Genomic DNA, 19,595 nt, shown 5'->3' with positions numbered 1-19,595 from the left:
TAAAACTTCCTTCCAGCTTAAAATCCACCTACCATGGCTCCGTGTCTGGCCAGATCTGCTCCAAGCGACCTCAACCATTGGTGGAACCAGCTGAGGTTCCGCCTGCAGAACAAGAAAGGATGGACTGAAATGCTGGATGAAACATTCCTACTCTGTACTAAACAGTAGGTCTGAATTCAGCCTAATGAAACAAACCGAGGGGTGACTGACTCAAGCTTCATCACACCCCAAACACTCACTTGACTTTCATTCTCTCGGTTTGTACACCAACCTGTTCCTCTCGATTGATTGTCAACTTCATGTTTCTCCACCTCTCTGTCTCTTTATCCATTTAGGACGAATAACATTCCTCTCTTTTTTGCAAACTGTTGGGATGTGCCTCCACCAACATCTTTGAGAGAGGTGAGGAAACTAATTGGTCCCCTGGAAAATGCTGCTGCTGTGGGGTGGATCTGTGTGGTGTGGTTCTATGTGGTTCTGTGTTGTGTTGCTCTGTGTGGTTCTGTGTAGTGTGGTTCTGTGTGGTTCTTTGTGGTGTGGCTCTGTGTGGTTCTGTGTGGTGTGGTTCTTTGTGGTCGGTCAGTCAGTGGAAAATGCGATGTTCTGGTGTTCTGATGTTCTGGTGTTCTTGTTCTGATGTTCTTGTTCTGATGTTCTTGTTCTGGTTTGTTGATGCTCTGGTGTTCTGATGTTCGGGTGTTCTGATGCTCTGGTGTTCCTGTTTTTCTGATGTACTGGTGTTTTGGTGTTCTGGTGTTCTTGCGTCAGGTGCTCTGGGGGAGCATTGCAAATCGCCATCATGAACGACAACGTGGACGCAGCCGTGGCGCTCATGGACGGGGCTCCGGAACTCATCAACGAGCCCATGACTTCTGAACTCATGCAAGGTGGACACAGACACACACACACACACACACACACACACACACACACACACACACACACACACACACACACACACACACACACACACACACACACACACACACACACACTTATGAGAGTTGTTTATAAATGAAAAAATATAAATGAGTGAATAGTTAGTGAATAGTTAAAGTTAAAAAATAAATAATTAAATAAAATGTGTTTAATTTTTTCTATTTTTATTTGTATTCATTTTTAGATAAAAGGATTTAGCGGACAGATGGATGGTCTGACCCTGGTTTTGGCGTCCACAGTCAACCCTTAGTCATTCTAGGACAAGATGCTCAAGGAGTAAATGGATTAATGGATTAGGTGTGTGCACCAATGAATAACCTCTCTCTGGATGTTCTAACCAGGTGTCACTCCGCTCCGCATCGCGGTGGTGAACCAGAACATCACCCTGGTGGGTCAGCTGATCGCACGCGGAGGGGACGCGGCCACGCCCAGAGTCACTGGCCTCTACTTCAAGAAGAGGCCAGGAGGGCTGGTGTACTACGGTCAGTCTGCTGCTACGCATGCGTGCGGGGACAGTGACTACACACCTATACCGACATTGGCTGTTTTATCCATATACGATCTATGGCCTTTGGATCGTATATCAACATCGCCACCATATTGGAGAGGCAAAGACTGGCCTGTAAACAAATATGGGCTTATAGTTCTGGTGGCACACTCTAGTCATACGCTGCCTATCAGCTGACAGCTAACGCGGTCACATCAAACGCACGTACACTGATAGGCGGTCAATTTAAGAGCTTCCAAACACTCAAAGTTAGGTGGTTGTCAGCCCATATCCACAAAATCTTCTTTATGTGCCTTTCTGTTCATGATTTGACGGCTTGGATTTCTTTAAAATACATCTGTTTTTGTAAAGAAGGCCAGCCCAGCACCAGACACAGCGCCATGAGCACGTCCTCCCCGCCCAGCTCGCTGGCCCGCACGACGCACAGCAGCACCACCAGGCACGCGTAGCTGATCCTACAACACAAACACAGGATTTACACACGCATAGGGTTCGGACGTTAACGCAGACTCTTTATGTTGACTCATTCTGCACATTGGTTTGATGGTTTGGATTTGACTCAGGCCCACAGTAGGGTGCAAATTATACTGCCACATTAAGAATAAAAAAGTTTTCACACCATAGGCCACAAATATAGCCTTGGTAGACCATGCCTATACAGATGAGTAATCAAATGTTGTAGGCTTATATGCACAACATTTTGCTCATACTGACCATGTTGGTGGTGAGACACACATGAATAAAACTAAACGTAACGGTGACATGAACAGGAAGTTACTTCACCCTACTACTGACCTGTGAGAGGGGCCATCAGAGATCATCCTGAACACAACTATTTACCAACCACAACCTACAACCTACTTATTTATTTTTTATGCAATATTATAAACATTGTTTTATACAAAATTGTAGTCGCACACCACTCATATTCCACAACCAATAGCAGGCTTTTCTTAGCACTAATCATACATTTTAAAAAACGTCTTGCCTGCCACCAAGAAGAATTTAAATCGAGAAGAAGAAATCATATGATGGGCAGCTGCTTATTTGCGCCTCCTGGTGTTGAGTGCAGTATAGGCCTACTACAGCAAAGTATCATCCACCATAGGGGTGGTTCAATATATATATATATATATATACACACACACACACACACACACACACATAATGCCCCCCTAACTTACAGGATGATGTGGAAGGGCCCTCCTAGGGCCGTCTGACCAAAGTAGCGTTTCGCTCCGACTCTCAGTATATCAGGAATCTGTCGGTAAAAACAACGATACAATCTGGTTACACTTACACTGCACTGTGCACAATACTCCTGTATTCAAGTTAAAGCAAATACACCCCCTCAGAAAAGAGAAAGAAGAGAACACTATTCAGAAGAAGCAGGCCTACTAGGTGGCGTATTAAACCTTCATTATGCAAACATTTAAAGTGTTTTCTCGGCCCATCTTGCGTTGATTCCGTTTTTTTCTTTTATTAGATCAAATATTGAATCACACCAAAGTGTGTTTAATAGCTGATTGCAGCTTTAACTACCTCATTGAGGCTCACGGCCTTGTGAGCTTGAGCTGACTGACCTCTAGCAGAAGGATGAGGATTGCTCCCAGGACACTGAGGATCTCTCCGGCCAGCCGCAGGCTGTCTTCGTAGGTCACGTAACTCTCCTACATGCCATTAGGAGGGGCGATACACTTGTTTAATTAACGGTTAAAGCTTATAGAATTCCTTGCAGTGGCAACCATTAGTAAAAACACTCAACCATATCCACAAAATCTTCTTTATGTGCCTTTCTGTTCATGATTTGACGGCTTGGATTTCTTTAAAATACATCTGTTTTTGTAAAGAAGGCCGATCTCTGAATAATGACCTTAATCTAGATATAACTCAAGTAAATTTGTGTTTGCCAGCTATTCTACTTGCTGAACAACTCTTAGCTTTCTGCTGTGAAAAAGCAAATCATTCAAAACAGAGTTCAGCTCACGCTCAGTGTTTTCTGCACTCGTATTGTTTTGTCCATTTCGGAGGTTGTGTAGTTCTGCGGAGTGTCCTTTTGGGGGCGGAATACACAACATAGTGTGAACGTCCCGATGTACAGCAGATATAGCACCAGCAGGAGCCTGTCATAAAAACGGAAAAAGCACATTGCTATAATAAAAGTGCTAGATGTTAGCATTAGTAGTTGTACACATTTAAGAGTCAATGGAGCTGCAATTCTCTACCTGAAGTAGTGCTTTCCATAAAGGTTCCACTTCAGACTCACAAGCTGTCTAACAGGAGTCACTTCCTCCTAGCCTGAAAACAACAACACATACATCTGAAGTCATTTCAAATGTACAAAAGCAAAATTTGCGTTGTATCATTAACTGTATGTATTTATCTATTGATGTCATTCTCCTGAGGGTGGAGCGGGGCCTACCTCTCTCTGGGGGCTTCCCACGATGAGCTCCAGCACCGACAGGTCGTCGGCCCAGGAGTCCATCTCTGACAGGTCGTAGAGGTTAGAGGTCAGCGGGCCCAGGCTCCACTGCAGCACACGCCTCTTGTTCACCAAGTGCTGGAAGGCCTGGCCAATCAAAGTGAACGACAGGGAGGCGGGAAAGCAGGAAGAGGAGACCAGACAAACAGAACGTGAAAGAGGAAATTAAGGTTTAGAGTAGATAAAAATAGGGTTAGGGTTAGGGTTAGCTAGGGTTAGTTTCAGTTCAAACAATCCCAGAATTTGTCCAATAATAGCTTCTTATTCATGACATAAATGATCACAGAATTCTTTGGGCTGTTTAATTGTTGTTTCGCTTCAAACATTTTTTTTATTGCTTTTCTTTGCTGTTTGTTTGAATTTGTGTTTTTGTTTGTTTGTATTGCTTTTGTCTTCTCGTTGGCCCCCTTGTCCGTGCCCCACCCCCCTCACCACAACGTTGCCCTCCTTGGCAGCCAGTTTGAAGGGGGTGAGCTCCTTGTAGTTGGGCACCATGTCCAGGGGCAGCGAGTGGTCCAGCTCCACGTCGCGCGACAGGATCAGGTCCATGGCCTGGCACGCGATGGTCTTGTTAGGCTGCATAACTAAGATGTGGAGCACTGTGTTCTGGAGCAACGTCATGTTCTTCGCCCGGGGCTTCGAGATGTTGGGGCCCTACGTCATCATGATTCAGAAGGTATGGAGCGGGAGGAGGACATCTAGCACTTCATACATACACTACATATATATATATATATATATATATATATATATATATTTTTTTTTTTTTTTTTTTTTTTTTTTTTATATATTTAATATATATATTTTTTTATATATATTAACATATTTTATTATTTCGCCATTATTTATGTATGTATATTATATGTTTTATATTATATGCATAATATGTCACGTATTTATTTGTGTTTATGCAATATATTTATTTAAAGTATGTTTATTTAACTATTTTGTCGATGCATTTTGGTAACTATATTTTTATTGATTGATTGATTAATACTTGAATAATCCTGGGGGAAATTATTTTTGTCACGAACTCCAGATAGGCTATACATACACAAATATTAAGAATATAATATAATATATAATATAATATATATATATATAGATATATAGATATATAGATATAATATATATATATATAGATATAATATAAATATATATATAAAAGATAAAAGATACAAACCTAAGAAATACAAATATACAAACAACATAAATTTAAGGACAATATAAATATATATATAACAAGATATATATGAATTAGTACTATGACTATGAATATTGTTTTATTAATCTGACGTGTTGCAATGTGTTTCTGGTCTCTCTCTAGATTATATTTGGAGACCTGACCAAATTCATGTGGCTCAGTTTCATTGTCCTCATCGGGTTTTCCACATGTGAGTAAAGTCTTGCAATACTTTCTTGACGACCAAATACAGTGTTAATGCAATTCATAACTGTAGAGCTGTACCACTGCATAACTTCAGCACATATCCCTATTCAATTACCACTAACCCTGGAGATGCAATGTTTATATATATATATATATATATATATATATATATATATATATATATATATATAAGTGCTGTCAGTTGAACGCGTTATTAACGGCGTTAACGCAAACCAATTTTAACGGCGTTATTTTTTTATCGCGCGATTAACGCAATTCTTTTATTTAAAAAAGTAAAAAAAGATAAATTTCTTTGGCTCAAACAAAGAAGCAGTAGCCTGACTGCTATGTTCAAGGCAGTATGTTTGTATGTTCATCGTTTAATTGCACTATAGGCTCTTTTTTTGTACTTGTTTTGATCAGTGTATGCCAATGTTGTTATCAATAAAAAAGCATTTGCACAAGGCAAGCCGATGAACTTCACCATGTTGATAAGAGAATTAAAATAAGAAGAATTAATGGGACAAAGAAATCAAGGGATATTTAGCATAGAAAAATAATTTGCGATTAATCGTGAGTTAACTATGGCATTAATGCGATTAATCGCGATTAAATATTTTAATCGCTTGACAGCACTAATATATATATTAGTGTTTATTGATTGTTCATTGGGTCCACACATTCCATAGTTGTACATTTGTATTAATGAAACCTCCTTTCTGTGTATATACCCTCGGTACAGCCATCCATCTGAACACATTTCCTCTAACCAATCCCCCTTCTGTCCGTCTGTCCGTTGTTTGGTTGCGTCTTTCCCCATCACGCTGTTCTCCCAGTTTGAGCTGAGTGTGGGCCTCATCGACCTGCCGGTGGACCACACCTTCTACACGCCACCCATCGTCCACGTGCTGCACTGCACCTTCTCCGTGGTGGCCTACATCCTGCTGCTCAACCTGCTCATCGCCATGATGAGCGACACCCACTGGCGTGTGGCGCAGGAGAGGGACGAGCTCTGGAGGACGCAGGTGGGGAGCGGCTTTGGGCTCGCGCACGCCGATCACACACGCACTCAAATAAGTGCGCACACGTTTGATTCAACAAGTGTTACAGATTGAAACAAATTGTGGAAAGTGTTGATTTGGATTTTAGAAAGCAAGTATTATGCACCCTCCTTGTAAATGCACCACATAATGGGAGGGTGAGTTTATTGAAATCAATTCATGTTTATTTTGTAAATTGTAAAGTGTGTGTGCAGGTGGTGGCCACCACTCTGATGCTGGAGAGAAGGCTTCCCCGGTGCCTGTGGAAAAACAAGGTCAATATACAACATATAAAAAAATGATGCGTGTGTGGTCTGAACTACGGCCGAAAGCAGATGTGGTACCTGAGGTCAGGAACCCCCACAGACCTCCTGGCTGCGTCTGCTTCTGCCATTGAACATATTTCAAGCATACATGCATACATTACTTCTACAATTATATCAAAACTACAGCAAATACATAGCATTGGCAGAGATTCTTCCTCATAAAAATGAAACACACTCCGTATCAGTAGAACCGTTTGGAGCTCTTCCTGTGCTGGTCTCCCGTCCGCAGGGTGGAGGACAGGAACGACCTGATGGTGCAGAAGATGCGGCGCTACATCAACGCCTTCGCCAAGGACGGCGAGGGTGGTGCCGCCGAGAGAGAGGAGGGGGAGAAAGGCGGCGAGAGTGGCGGCGGCCCGGAGCTCAGGAGCAACAAGCAGAGGAGGGGCTTCAACAAGGTCCACGCGGGCTGGCAGGCCATCCGCCGCAGCGCTCTGATCATGGACCTGGAGCCCGAGTACGAGGAGGAGGAGCAGGAGGTGCGGGATATCCGATTCGTCTAGAACAGGGGGGCCCACACTTTAAGGGAGTGCAAGCTACTTTAAAAATGAGCAGGTCAAAATGATCTACCTACATGGCAAAATGCTAGACACAGCGGCTGCTGGTAGCTAGTCTCAAGCATGCTTCCAAAAGACAATCAGTCATGGTGGAACGGTGTTTGCACTTAATAATCTTTATGTGGTAAAAGGACAAGCATAAATAAGTAGAGCCAAATAATGCAGTCAAGGAAGTAACACATTTCCTCATGTTTGGATACTTTTCCTTTGTGAGTAAGTTCCAAAATTGTCCATGAGCCCTGGATTGAAGCTCAATATCAGTTTGTACTATCAAAATCTCTTCCTTCACTGCAGACTTGTTCAGGTGAAACAGTGCTGGAATTTTTTGTGATTGAGTAAATCAACCAATTCTTTTTTGTTGAAATGTTAATATCGACCGATCGACCGGTCGATCGCAATCCACATATTTGGCACCCCTGGTCTAGAAGTAGAAGTAGCTTGTTCTCAGAAAGACTCGTGGCCTGCGAAAACCCTCTGGCTCTCCTTCCCCCTGGTCCATCGCTACGTTAGAGCACTCAAAGAAGACATCTATTTTAATTTTTTATGTCTGTACATAGCCATCGGTGCAGTTTAAGCAGTATTAGGCCATAGAACTGAATATATGTATTATTTTTATAGAAGTAACAGAGATATGCTGCGCTGTGTTGTGTGTGGACCGTTGTATGAGTTGAATTAAGTTGTATCTGATTGTGTCTGGCCACAGCTAAAACGGATGTGGAAGTGACTATTGCACTCGTTTTTTTTGTGTGTTTGTTATTGTGAGTGTATTTTTTGATTCTCTAGATGTTTGTTTTATAGTGGCCATGTTTTGTTTAGTATATTTGACCTTTTTTTTTTTTTTGTTAATATAATATATATAAATGTACAATGACAATATAACCACTCTTAAATGAAAAGATGTCTTTATTTCGAAAATAGGCACAGGATACATCGAAAGCAAATATGCCAAAAAGTTGACTACTAGTTGCATACAATTAATAGTTGAATAATACTAAATTCAGCAGACGCTTAAGGTGTAAAATCAGAATAATGGAGCATCATATCACATTAATCCTTTGGAGTGGATTAAGTTTATTCTAATAAAAAATAAGCACGGTTTTAAAGAAGCTTTATGCTTTGAAATGCCCTTGAGTGAAAGAGTATGGTAGGAAATCAAACTCCTCATTTAGATTATCTGCATAGAAACATAAATTGAGGATATTCACCCAAACACAGTAGGCTAATATTCACTGCATGAAGCCTAGTCAGTTGGTCATACAGTGCTGGGCATTGAGATAAAAGGATAGAGTTTGCCGCATCAATGACTTTCATTATACTTGTTAATAGCACTTCATATAAATGAGGATGAGACACAGGCCTATAGCTAGAAGAGCATCAGAAGCCCTAGGCACTAGCCTCCTTCTGACAAAGGAAATGGGCAGAAACTGGACATCTGGCACGTCGAATGTTGGCTTGTTCTCCAGGTGTCTTGCTCTCCAGTGCAGCACACAACCCATTATTTCCTGTAGGCAAATTACTACCGAGATAAAACAGAAAATACAGAGGTTTAGAGGATGGTGAAGTGGATGTTGATGACTGTGTGCGTGTGAGTGTGTGTTATCCAGCTCGTTCCCTTAATGATCCCTTAATCAAATTAAAAGCACGCCTTATATCGATTCAATGTTTTATCTCCAGATGTAACCAGAGATTCTATGCTTTTCTTACCCATTGTATGAGGTCTGGTCCACCCATTTCCAACTCGTTTTGTATTGTAGGCCAATCCATTGCGTTAATTTTCTTTGTTGCGCCAGAGAATTCTGAAAACATCAAGTTATATTTTCATACCGTTGTTTATTTACAGATAGGCTGTAAGAGTAGATGAGGGCATTCCCAGGTTTGCTCTTAGAGGAGAAGAGGATATGGGAAAGAAGGAAAGTATTGATGTTACCTGGATGCTCTTGTCAGAGATCACAGCCAGGTCCCCTGTTAGATTCTGGCAGAAGATCCTGCCTTCCTCCCAGCTTTTTCTCTCTTTGGACTGGTAGAAGCAGGAGCCCTCGAGGAACACCCAGCTGTCAGGACATCGGTGGCTGTCAGGGGCTGTGAGGGAAGAATAGACACACACACACACACACACACACACACACACACACACACACACACACACACACACACACACACACAAAGATAAGTACACAGCAATTGTATTGAGATGAGAATGAAAGAAGTAGTTGAAAAAGTACAATTTCAGAACAAATTGAGGTGTGCCGCCTGATGAAGAGGTGTCTAGTACCTGGTATATTTTAAATGTACAGTTGAGTGTCGTGGAGCAGTGCTGTAGTTTTATGGTGGTTATATGTGGCTTATTTTGTGTGGATGGTTGAGAGGATATTGTAGGTGGTTGCCAGGGTGCTCTGTATGGTTGCTAGAGGTGTCCTAGGGTGGATGTTAAGATGTTCCAGTTGGTTTCTCTAGTGTTCTATGTGGTTGCTAGGGCATTCTAGATGGTGTAGATGGTGTTCTAGGTGGTTGCTAGGGTGTACTAGATGGTTTCTGTGGTGTCAAGCGGGTTGCACTGACGTCAGCCCTGCTTGCTGTTTGGTCTCTCAAACTGTTAGGCCTACCCTCAATACAATAACTGTTCCTACTTGTGTCTGAGATTCATTGCTATGCACGCAGAGTAGGGCTAGAGGTCTCAACCGCAAGCTTCGCTAATATTCTTTTCGTGTAACTATTGTGCTGGAAAAATCCATATGTTGGTTCCTTTCAATCATCTAAAGCTTTGTTTCCTATTCCTTGCATTGTCTTGCCACCATACCTTTCCTCAGAGTAATCTAAATGTTAGCCTTTGTGTTTGGGGTAAACTGGTCACCAGGGAGCAGGCATCCCCTTATGCATTCTTCTGCTGGATGAGAACACAGGCAGCTCTGTGTCTTGGGTAAACGTTACCGGATTTGATTATTGAAATCTGCATTGTGGGGAGGATGTGAAACTGTTTAAATAGCTCTGTCTAAATGTATTCTGAAATTGTACAATTTCTGTGTACTTATCTCTCTCTCTCTCTCTCTCTCTCTCTGTACGTGCGTGTGTGTGCGCACGCGCACGTGTGTGTGTGTGTGTGTGTGTGTGTGTGTGTGTGTGTGTGTGTGTGTGTGTGTGTGTGTGGGTGTGTGGGTGGGTGGGTGGGTGGGTGGGGGTGTGTGTGTGTGTGTGTGTGTGTGTGTGTGTGTGTGTGTGTGTGTGTGTGTGTGTGTGTGTGTGTGTGTGTGTGTGTGTGTGTGTGTGCTAGAGAGGATTCTAATGTATGCATGCATTAAAATAGGTTCATTGTCTACAACTATTGTGTGCTTTTTGCATTTAGAAGTCTCATCTGTCCTAGATGTAATATCTCTTATGGAAATTAAAGGATTAATGATAGTTTAGCTAGAAGAGCATTGCACACATTGATTTTATTTTGACGATATTCGCTTGCAAAACCAAATAGATTGTGGAAAAAAGATAGATTAGTCCTTTTCTAAAGACTGAACATTGGACAATATTTCACCCATTCGATCGCTGGGTGGTATTGTGTGGCACTCGAAACATTTTCAAAAGTGGGAGATTACCAAATTTAATTAAATAGGCTCTTAATAAGATATTTAGAATAGGAAAAGGGGGATTAATCATCATTCTCCTGGATGTAATTGTGTGTGTTTTATCTGTCTTAAAAACACTAAATATACAGGAGTGTAGCAAAAAGGCTGTGGCACTATACAAAGGCAGTCTCTCTTACTCTCTTGATCCATGTATCTTAGTATCTCACAGTAGTCCTGGGTCCAAATGATGATCTGCAGTGCTCAGTTCTTTCCCTTTCCTCTTCTGACCACTCTTCAGCCTTCGTTTCCCTCAATCTCTTCACCTCCCTCTTCCTCTATCATGTCTTCTTTCTCACTGTCTGCTGAAGGAGAGACCTCTCTAAAAGCATGAAGCATACAGGATTGATAACAGCCTCTTAACCTGCTCATAGCATAAAATAGGCTATTTGTTGTTAATGTTGTTTAGCTCCTTTCCGTCTGAAGTGCCCCATGATTGCTTGAAACAACTTTTAGTTGCCACTATATGAGCTCACCTTGTCTCACATCCTCAGATACATCAGGAGATGAAGAGGGACCTGCTGTTCTTCCACTCTCTGTGCCTGTTTCTGAAACTAAGGGCCATGGGTTTCAAGATGTTAGGCTTTGCTATTTTATTTAATAGGGATTTCATTTATTTGATAGATATAATGTCACATGCCATTGTAGGTATAATGCTGATTAATTTATGATGTTGATTGATTAATGTTATTCAATGCAATTATGCTCCAAGCTATAGATTCCTCGCTGACTGTCTTCAATCCAAACAACAAACCAGAACATTCTAAACCACGGTTCTCAAACCGTTGTGTTCGCCCTTCTTTAGCTTGTTTCTTTTTCTCTTTCCCTTCTTTCTTTTCTTTTTAGGGTTAGGCTGATTTTCCTTTCTTGGGGAAAGACACGACTATCGTTGTGCAAATCAGCGCTCCAGCATCAACAGTCACTCAACCCGTGATGAGCTGCGTCACTGTTTTTGGGAATCCTTGTGCAGTGGTAGAACATTTGGCGCATTTCGTAAGGGATGACAGTGAGCCTCCACAGTTTTTTATATACAATGCTCAGTCACTCAAATATTTTATTCAGCCAATTTAAAAGGTACTTGACATTAATTACTTAAATAAAATATTGCAAACAAAAAACTGCTTTCCATCCCAGGCTTTGAGGGCACTACCCCCCCGTTGTGGCCCTGGAGACAGAGTCCCACTCCCCCCCAATACGACTAGGGATAAACAAAATTTCCCTAAACGAATAAATCATAAAAAATAATACAAAATAGAATGAAAAAATAAAAAACTAGAATAAAAAATAAATAGAATGTGTGTGTGGCGTAGTGTCATCGGTGAGTAGGATAGATAATAGCAGTTCAGCACACCTCATGACTGGTTTCTTATGTAAAATAGAAAAGAGGAGTACTCACATTTGGTGGCCGGAGTGTTGGGGTTCTTGATGCAGGGAGACCTGGGAGAGCAGAAAGCAACTGGGCCCCTCTGCGGCCGTGGACCTGGGCAGACGGGGGTAGGAGCTGCTGCAGGATGGATGGAGCAGAAAACAGCAGAAGTGTTGTTTACTTTCGACTACATGTCCATTTAATGTAACAGCACCTATGAGATATGAACCGCCCTGCCCTTAATGTGTTTTAGGAAACAATTAAGAGTTACTATTTATAATGGCTGGGGGCGTGGCTTGGTGTCAGCTGCCAACAAGGAGGCGGGGCGGCTCAATCGCGGGGACCTATCAAGTGTGGGTGGTGAACTTCATCAGTGATGACAATAAATAGGGATGCTTGATCTGCTCTCCCCCGAAGTGAGATGGGGTCAGGGCAGCAGTTAAGTGGAGAACGCCAGGCCTGGTTATCTGAAACGGCGCTATTTCCCAATCTGAATATCATTATCCACTAAGCAGAACCACTTATGGGGCGGGTTCGCCACTTTTTTGGCGTTGTTTGGTTTCAATCTTGCTCTCTTCCGATCCTTTTTGCTCCCCCTCTTACAGCACCTTTGATATAAATGATGAATCATGTGAATATACATCCATATGAGGGGATACTCACTCTTCCCATTCAGAATAAAGATGATGATGAGTTCGGCCAGACATATCACACCGAGGACAATGCACAAAGTCGGCAACACATTCCTCAGGCTCCTAGTTGGCTTGGTGGGTTTCACTGGCAAAGACATGAGAAGACAACAATAGGAGAGGAGAGGAGAGGAGAGGAGAGGAGAGGAGAGGAGAGGAGAGGAGAGGAGAGGAGAGGAGAGGAGAGGAGAGGAAGAGGGGAGGTTAGGAGACGAGATGAGAGGGGAGGAAGAGTCAACAGAAGAAGAGGAACCGGAAGAGGGAACAGAATTAATGAACATAATTAAGAGGTTTTATAGCCACTTTATGACAAGGTCTGATGAGTTCTTTCTCAACTAAGTGTGTGTATGTGTGTGTGTGTGTGTGTGTGTGTGTGTGTGTGTGTGTGTGTGTGTGTGTGTGTGTGTGTGTGTGTGTGTGTGTGTGTGTGTGTGTGTGTGTGTGTGTGTGTGTGTGCGTGTGTGTGTGTGCGTGTGTGCTCAATCTATATTTTCCTAGATTATTTTAAGAAATGGACCATAGACATAAATACACAATATTTCCACCATGATCATCAAGAAAATATCAAACATAACTCAGAACAGCCCTGGTACCTTCTGGCAGCTTCGGGCTGGGGAACACAGCCTCGGAGTAGATGTCATCAGCTGGGGCTTTCAGCTTGCAGTACTCCTTTGAGGCTTCTTTCGCTAGCGCCACAAAACAAACATTAATAATATTATAATTAAATATAGGTAAAACCAATAAATGCGTTATACATACTACGTACACATAATAACTATTAATAATAAACAAAAGATACATTAATAAATTTCCCTTGGCCCCACCCCAAAATAATTTCTTCCTTATTCGCATTCTGCGTTCTACTTTTTATTTGAGACATATGTTTGGTTCGCTGCATATTGCTATTAAAATAAATAAAAACATGTGTGTATGTGTTATTTTCTTGTCCTATTATTCTGCTCCTGCTGTCACATCTTATTGAATGCACTGACTGGATATTACGTATCACCTCCAAATAAAAATATAATTAAACAAACATTAAAAAAAAGACCCTTTATATATTACTTTTCTATTTTAACACTAAAATGCCTTTTTAACTTTCTATTTTACTCATTTCTTTGCATATGTTTTCTTTTACACATCTATTATTTTATTTTATTGTATGACAATGTTTATATTTGAAGCACTTTGAGTCTGCCATGTGTATGAATGGTGCTATATAAATAAAGTTGCCTTGCCTTCCCTTTATAAATCTTCTTTAAATATGACAGAAACGTGATTGATTTTTGATTTTATTATGCTTATTTTGGACACTGTATTGCTTCATTTATAGGGTGAAACCTAGAGCCTTTGTCTTACCTTCAGTTTTGGTTTCCAGCTTTTGGTCACTCGGCCCAGCTCTGTCCAGAAGTCCTGCCTCCACCTCCATCGCCTTCATCTCCATGACAACAATCGGAACTCTCTGCCTACCTGTTTAGCCTGAATGGACTCGTTAGTTTAGCTTTGAACCGTTGATGTTGAACCGTTGTACTAAACAACGAGCAGGTCAGCCAAGAGGTCTTGGCCACTTCCTCTCCAATAACAAGTCGGCGCTTCCCCATTAAGAGGTGTTTTTATATCATCATCAAATAAATAATAATATTGACCAGTGCTTTGTCATGCTTCCTCATACATAGCTGATTATATTTAATAATGAGGAATTGTGGCATTTCTATGTATTAGTTACTGACTAAGTAAATAATATGTAATTAATGTTAAGACGAATTGCCCTACAAGGATAAATAAACATACTCAAGTTGCCTTATGAATGAAACAGACTTCAACATGTGTAATTCAGAAATGAAAGTTTTTATTTTTCCACAATGGTTCATCACATTAATTTACAAAAAAGATAATATTTGCATTAAATACAGATGACTGGGAGAGAGAGATGACAAATAAACTCTCCATAAATGGATAACTTTCTGTAATGGTTTTCCATTAGTCCCCCACTCAAATACTGTCAAAAGCAGGCCCCTGGGAAACCTTTCTGGCAAAGCGTACTTTCATCACAAGCTGTGCATCAGCCATTATATAACCCCCATGCTCCCCATCCACCAGACACTTCTGCCTCAACAGAGTCTCACTCGCGTGCGGTGTGTCTCCTTTCCGGCCTCAGGCCCCGTAAACGCTCTCGTTACTGTAGGTCATGTAGAGGAACAGATCCTCCTCATGGTGCTCCTGGAACCAGAAGGAAGCTCTCATTAGCTTTAGGGCCGAGATCGTTTATTGGCCTGTGGCATGCGCCACCGCGACCACTGACATACCATGGCATATGCCGTTCAGGAACGGTAACTGCCATTCTGGAACCGCACATGCCGTTCTGAAACGGTAACTGCCGTTCTGAAACGGTAACTGCCGTTCAGGTGGAACGGCATTTGCCGTCCTGGAACGGTAACTGCCATTCCCAACAATGGTATGTGACACCAGCACGGCCGCCTCCTCCGTATAATTTCAATACAAGTATTGCCTTAAATGTAAAGCTATATATATGGTCTTCATTGACACTATAACACAACATAACGCCGTAAATAAAGGGATTTATACGTTTCTCTCGTCCGATCTATTGTTAGGTTATTTGCGATCAGTTTGTTGTTGCTTTTGAAATGACAGATGCTTTTGAAAACAGCCGGACTTGCTCCGGTGATGGTAGTTAGCCTAGCCACCTAAACAGCTCTGTTAAAGGTGGCTAGGCACATGCCGCGGTGTGGTCGCGGTGGCACATGCCACAGGCCAAAAAAAACGATCTCGCCGTCTCTCGTCATTAGACTGTTGTTAGGATGATCGAACACACACACACACACACACACACACACACACACACACACACACACACACACACACACACACACACACACACACACACACACACACACACACACACACACACACACACACACACACACAGAGAGCAAGATAACAAGAAAGAGAAATAAAGAGAGCGAAAGAAGGAAAGAGGAAGAAAGAAACAAAGAGAGATAAGAGCGAAAAATCATTGAAGTGTGAGAGAATTGTTTAATTAACAAAAAGTAGTTTCTTAGAACTGAAAAGTTCCTTCAGCATGTTAAAGTGTGCAGCACATTAGTCCCTTTAAATCAAGCCCGTTAGGAAAAGTAGGAAAATATCAGTTGCGACGGAGGTCACGATGTTATCAAAAAGTCCATACTTATTTTTCAACTACGTCTCCCAAATGAAACTTGTACGATGCACACTGCTATCACCTGTTACACCTGTTATCAAAAGCCAACAATATTTATCTACTGTAGTGCTAGTAAACATTGGCTTGCAGTGCTAACTGCTATCGAGATGAAGGACCAATACATTTAACAGCAATAATTATAGGTTTATTAATGTAGATTACCACAATGGATGCAATAACAGGACTGTGTATGACTTAAGTCTAATGAACAAAAAACGAATTGTCGGAATGGGGATGGAAATGTAAAAAAAAAATGGGGACCTCACCCAAAAATAATCTGTACTTTGAAAAGTACTACCCCAGGAGCAGGGAGTTTTTATCAGGGGGTAAAAATAGGGCCCCTAGAACTTAGGAGTTCCCTCAAATGTTCCTACATCCTGGGGAGAGTAATTGCAGCTTAAGATATAGAGAGGGGCACACGTGAAGTGAGTGGGTGGAAGGTTACCTCATAAACAGCTGAGAGTGGGGAGCTGGACGGAGGGAGAGAGTTGTTGACAAAGAAGAAGAGGGCTTCTTCTGGCCGCATGGACACACGCTGACGAATGAGGAAGGACAGCTGGCCCACTGAACAGACAGAACGAAAAAAAAGCGGTAGACAGAGTGTAAACACACAGAGACACGAGGCATGAAAAAGAGGGAATTATCTTCCTCGAGGCTCTTGCATTACTGTAAAGAGGAAGTTAACACATTTCCGATGTCTCAAGAGATACAGCTTCCAAGAGAAGGAGTTAACAGAAAAAGACCTACTGCCGTGAATAACTTCGTCATTTTTCTACGAAACGAGAGGACGTGGTCACTATCTGAAGTGAACTTCACTTAAATATAATCAGATGATATTAAACACTGCAAGGCCAAACTACGACCTACAGAATAATTAGTAGTAGTATTTAAATACTATATATTAATGTTTAAAAGTTATGAATCAACGTTTAAGTGCAGTGGCTGCTACGTCAAAAGTAAAATCTCTTTGGTAATATTTATTTTGCAATGTAACATATACATTTTTACTTTCTTTAATACGAAAAGCCTCATTCAAGCCAAAGATTAAACTTCAGACCAAAATTGAAGAATGGAAGGTTCAAATGCAAGAAATTTAATATCTTCACCGTGCACAAACCATTTTTTATTGATTAATTTATTGAGTTTTAAATGGTATTACTTCATTAAATTATTCCTTACGAAGTTAGTATTGTAGATTGTGTGTGTGTGTGTGTGTGTGTGTGTGTGTGTGTGTGTGTGTGTGTGTGTGTGTGTGTGTGTGTGTGTGTGTGTGTGTGTGTGTGTGTGTGTGTGTGTGTGTGTAGCCTAAATTGTCAGCCCCCTGTACTGTCCACGGAGCTGAAACGGTGTGAGCTGTCTGTCTGTCTGTCTGTCTGTCTGAGCCGTCTGTCCTAATTCCATTCATGCTTCATTATATTTTTCCATGAAAACCACAGGAAGGTGAGAGCAGGTAAAAGAGAGGAAAAGAGCGAAAAGTGGTTGTGCTGCTCCCCCTGGAGTCCCTTCTCATACACAAGCCAGCCTGGCCCTTAAGAGCTGCCTAACATGGAGACTTTCCTAGCACTTATTGTATTATTGTTGTGGTATTGTAAATTCTTTGATTTATGAATTTATTTATTTTGATTTTTGAAAATGGACAGTAGCAGTCATTATTTAGTTCTCTAACACAATTGTATTTTTAAAATTAATGAATATACTGACCAGAAAAATTATTATGTGGTGACCTACCCTGGCCATATCTTAAAAGTCATATTGGCACAATTTGTTTGGAGAAAACACTGTACCTCTGTCTACCTGGGCCAACAATATCACCAGCATGGTAAGGTAGGCTACTAGTGCAGTTAATAGGCATACTTAGCACAATAAGGACTGTTGCAGGTTCTTACACCACCTCAAATGATAGCCCCCTGCAATTTTTAACTGCCCCCTGAATCAGCTCATCCTGGATCCCTGGTGTGTGTGTGTGTGTGTGTGTGTGTGTGTGTGTGTGTGTGTGTGTGTGTGTGTGTGTGTGTGTGTGTGTGTGTGTGTGTGTGTGTGTGTGTGTGTGTGTGTGTGTGTGTGTGTGTGTGTGTGACGTGTGTGTGTGTGTTTCACCTGTTAAATCTGATGGTACTAGATACTTCTTCTTGTCCAGGTCAGGAGCCCGTGACCTCAGTGCCCTCTCCACAATAATCTAGAATATAAGGCAGAACAGGTATAATGGTAAACTACCATTATTTGACAGAGGATATGCCATGATCCAATCAGTTTTATCTTTTTATGTGTTAGTTACCATTGTACAAAAATGGATTTCAACAATGTTGTAAAACAGGTTGTTGTTGATGCCATTAAAAAAGGCAAAGGTACTATGATTAAATTAATTGGATGATATTGGTATGAATGAACTGTATATCCTTTATAATTAATATAAAAATGTGGTTTGGAAATATGATACGTGATAAATGCTGGGGCATTTCCAAACACAACTATGTCTACCCATAATGACAAAACATGTGATGATGATTACTAAATAATAATGACTTCAATGCTCTTATGATCCCACGCTGATGGCGGTGATCTGACGTCGCAGTTTCAACACGCCTGTGTAATCGGAAGCGTTTCGTGTATGACGTAATGATGTGGGGAATGCGCACTGACCGGAACCTTGTCGGGGTGCTTGGCCCGCACCCGCTCTCCCTCCGCTCTCCTCACCTCCAGGGCCACCGTTCGTTGATATTGACTGCCCATCTGAACGAAAGGCAATCATGAGGTCACGATCGTCCCTTTTAAAAGAGGATAGAGGCAACAAGCACATAGTTCGTGCTGCATATGGATCCAACAGGAGGTCGATACCCCATACCTCCACCTACATGTGTTACAACTTCGAGTATTATGAACTATAATTATACATGTTCCCTTCTGTATGCAACATTACACAACGAACCACTAGTCAGGTCGATATCGATGTGATTAAGGTCAGTGGAACCAGCAGTGAAGCCACGTACACACACATGAGTCCTGCTACACCTCGCACAACAAGCCTTTTAAAACACGTTTAACGGTGGCCGTACAAAACCGTTTGGCTGTCACGTTATCCATGCTTATAACAAATAATTTTGTATGATTGTTATTCCCAAAAGACTAACGTTAGCCAGCCTAATAGCTAACAAAGACGTAACATCGGTAGAAACTGGCGAATGTAACAATAAACGTTACTTTTGAACGATCGATGTGATCTTTACGAATGCCGCCACAGATATAGGTTTATTCCTGCCGGTCCTCCGCGCTTTCACAAGGTCTCCAGGGGATCCGTTTGATCAAAACCTGGTATAAAAGTCCAACGATGAGATGTGTTTATAAGATGTCGATTGCTCTCTAGTTCTTCTGAGCAGAAACAACAAAGGTCGGTAACGCCCTTCCACTTGACATATCACCAATAGGACACCGTCTTTTAGATAGACAACACC

General features: G+C 41.6%; 2 protein-coding genes and 1 pseudogene across 2 annotated transcripts; 1 reads left to right on the top strand and 2 right to left on the bottom strand.

The window, feature by feature from the left end:
- The first annotated feature begins 33 nt into the window (after nt 1–33).
- On the top strand, nt 34–7,188 carry LOC130391658 (transient receptor potential cation channel subfamily V member 6-like; annotated as a pseudogene).
- Nucleotides 7,189–8,147: 959 nt separating this feature from the next.
- LOC130391935 (killer cell lectin-like receptor subfamily B member 1B allele B) lies at nt 8,148–14,647 on the bottom strand. The gene is made up of 7 exons (XM_056602290.1): nt 14,268–14,647; nt 13,502–13,594; nt 12,883–12,996; nt 12,250–12,357; nt 9,170–9,321; nt 8,947–9,038; nt 8,148–8,758 (listed from the first exon to the last, which is right to left on the bottom strand). Exons 1-7 carry the CDS (start codon nt 14,350–14,352, stop codon nt 8,626–8,628), a joined length of 777 nt encoding a protein of 258 aa, XP_056458265.1. The 5' UTR covers nt 14,353–14,647; the 3' UTR covers nt 8,148–8,625.
- A 94-nt stretch (nt 14,648–14,741) lies between these two features.
- Nucleotides 14,742–19,534, bottom strand: zgc:92606 (uncharacterized protein LOC100000242 homolog). Its single transcript, XM_056602300.1, has 5 exons — nt 19,345–19,534; nt 18,787–18,876; nt 18,244–18,322; nt 16,592–16,710; nt 14,742–15,128 (listed from the first exon to the last, which is right to left on the bottom strand). Exons 2-5 carry the CDS (start codon nt 18,874–18,876, stop codon nt 15,063–15,065), a joined length of 354 nt encoding a protein of 117 aa, XP_056458275.1. The 5' UTR covers nt 19,345–19,534; the 3' UTR covers nt 14,742–15,062.
- Between the last annotated feature and the right edge of the window lie 61 nt (nt 19,535–19,595).

This window comes from Gadus chalcogrammus, chromosome 11, assembly GCF_026213295.1.
Source record: "Gadus chalcogrammus isolate NIFS_2021 chromosome 11, NIFS_Gcha_1.0, whole genome shotgun sequence".
NCBI classification, from domain to species: Eukaryota; Metazoa; Chordata; class Actinopteri; order Gadiformes; family Gadidae; genus Gadus; species Gadus chalcogrammus.
The sequence above is the reverse complement of the archived record's forward strand: the minus strand, read 5'-3'. Positions and strand labels throughout refer to the sequence as shown.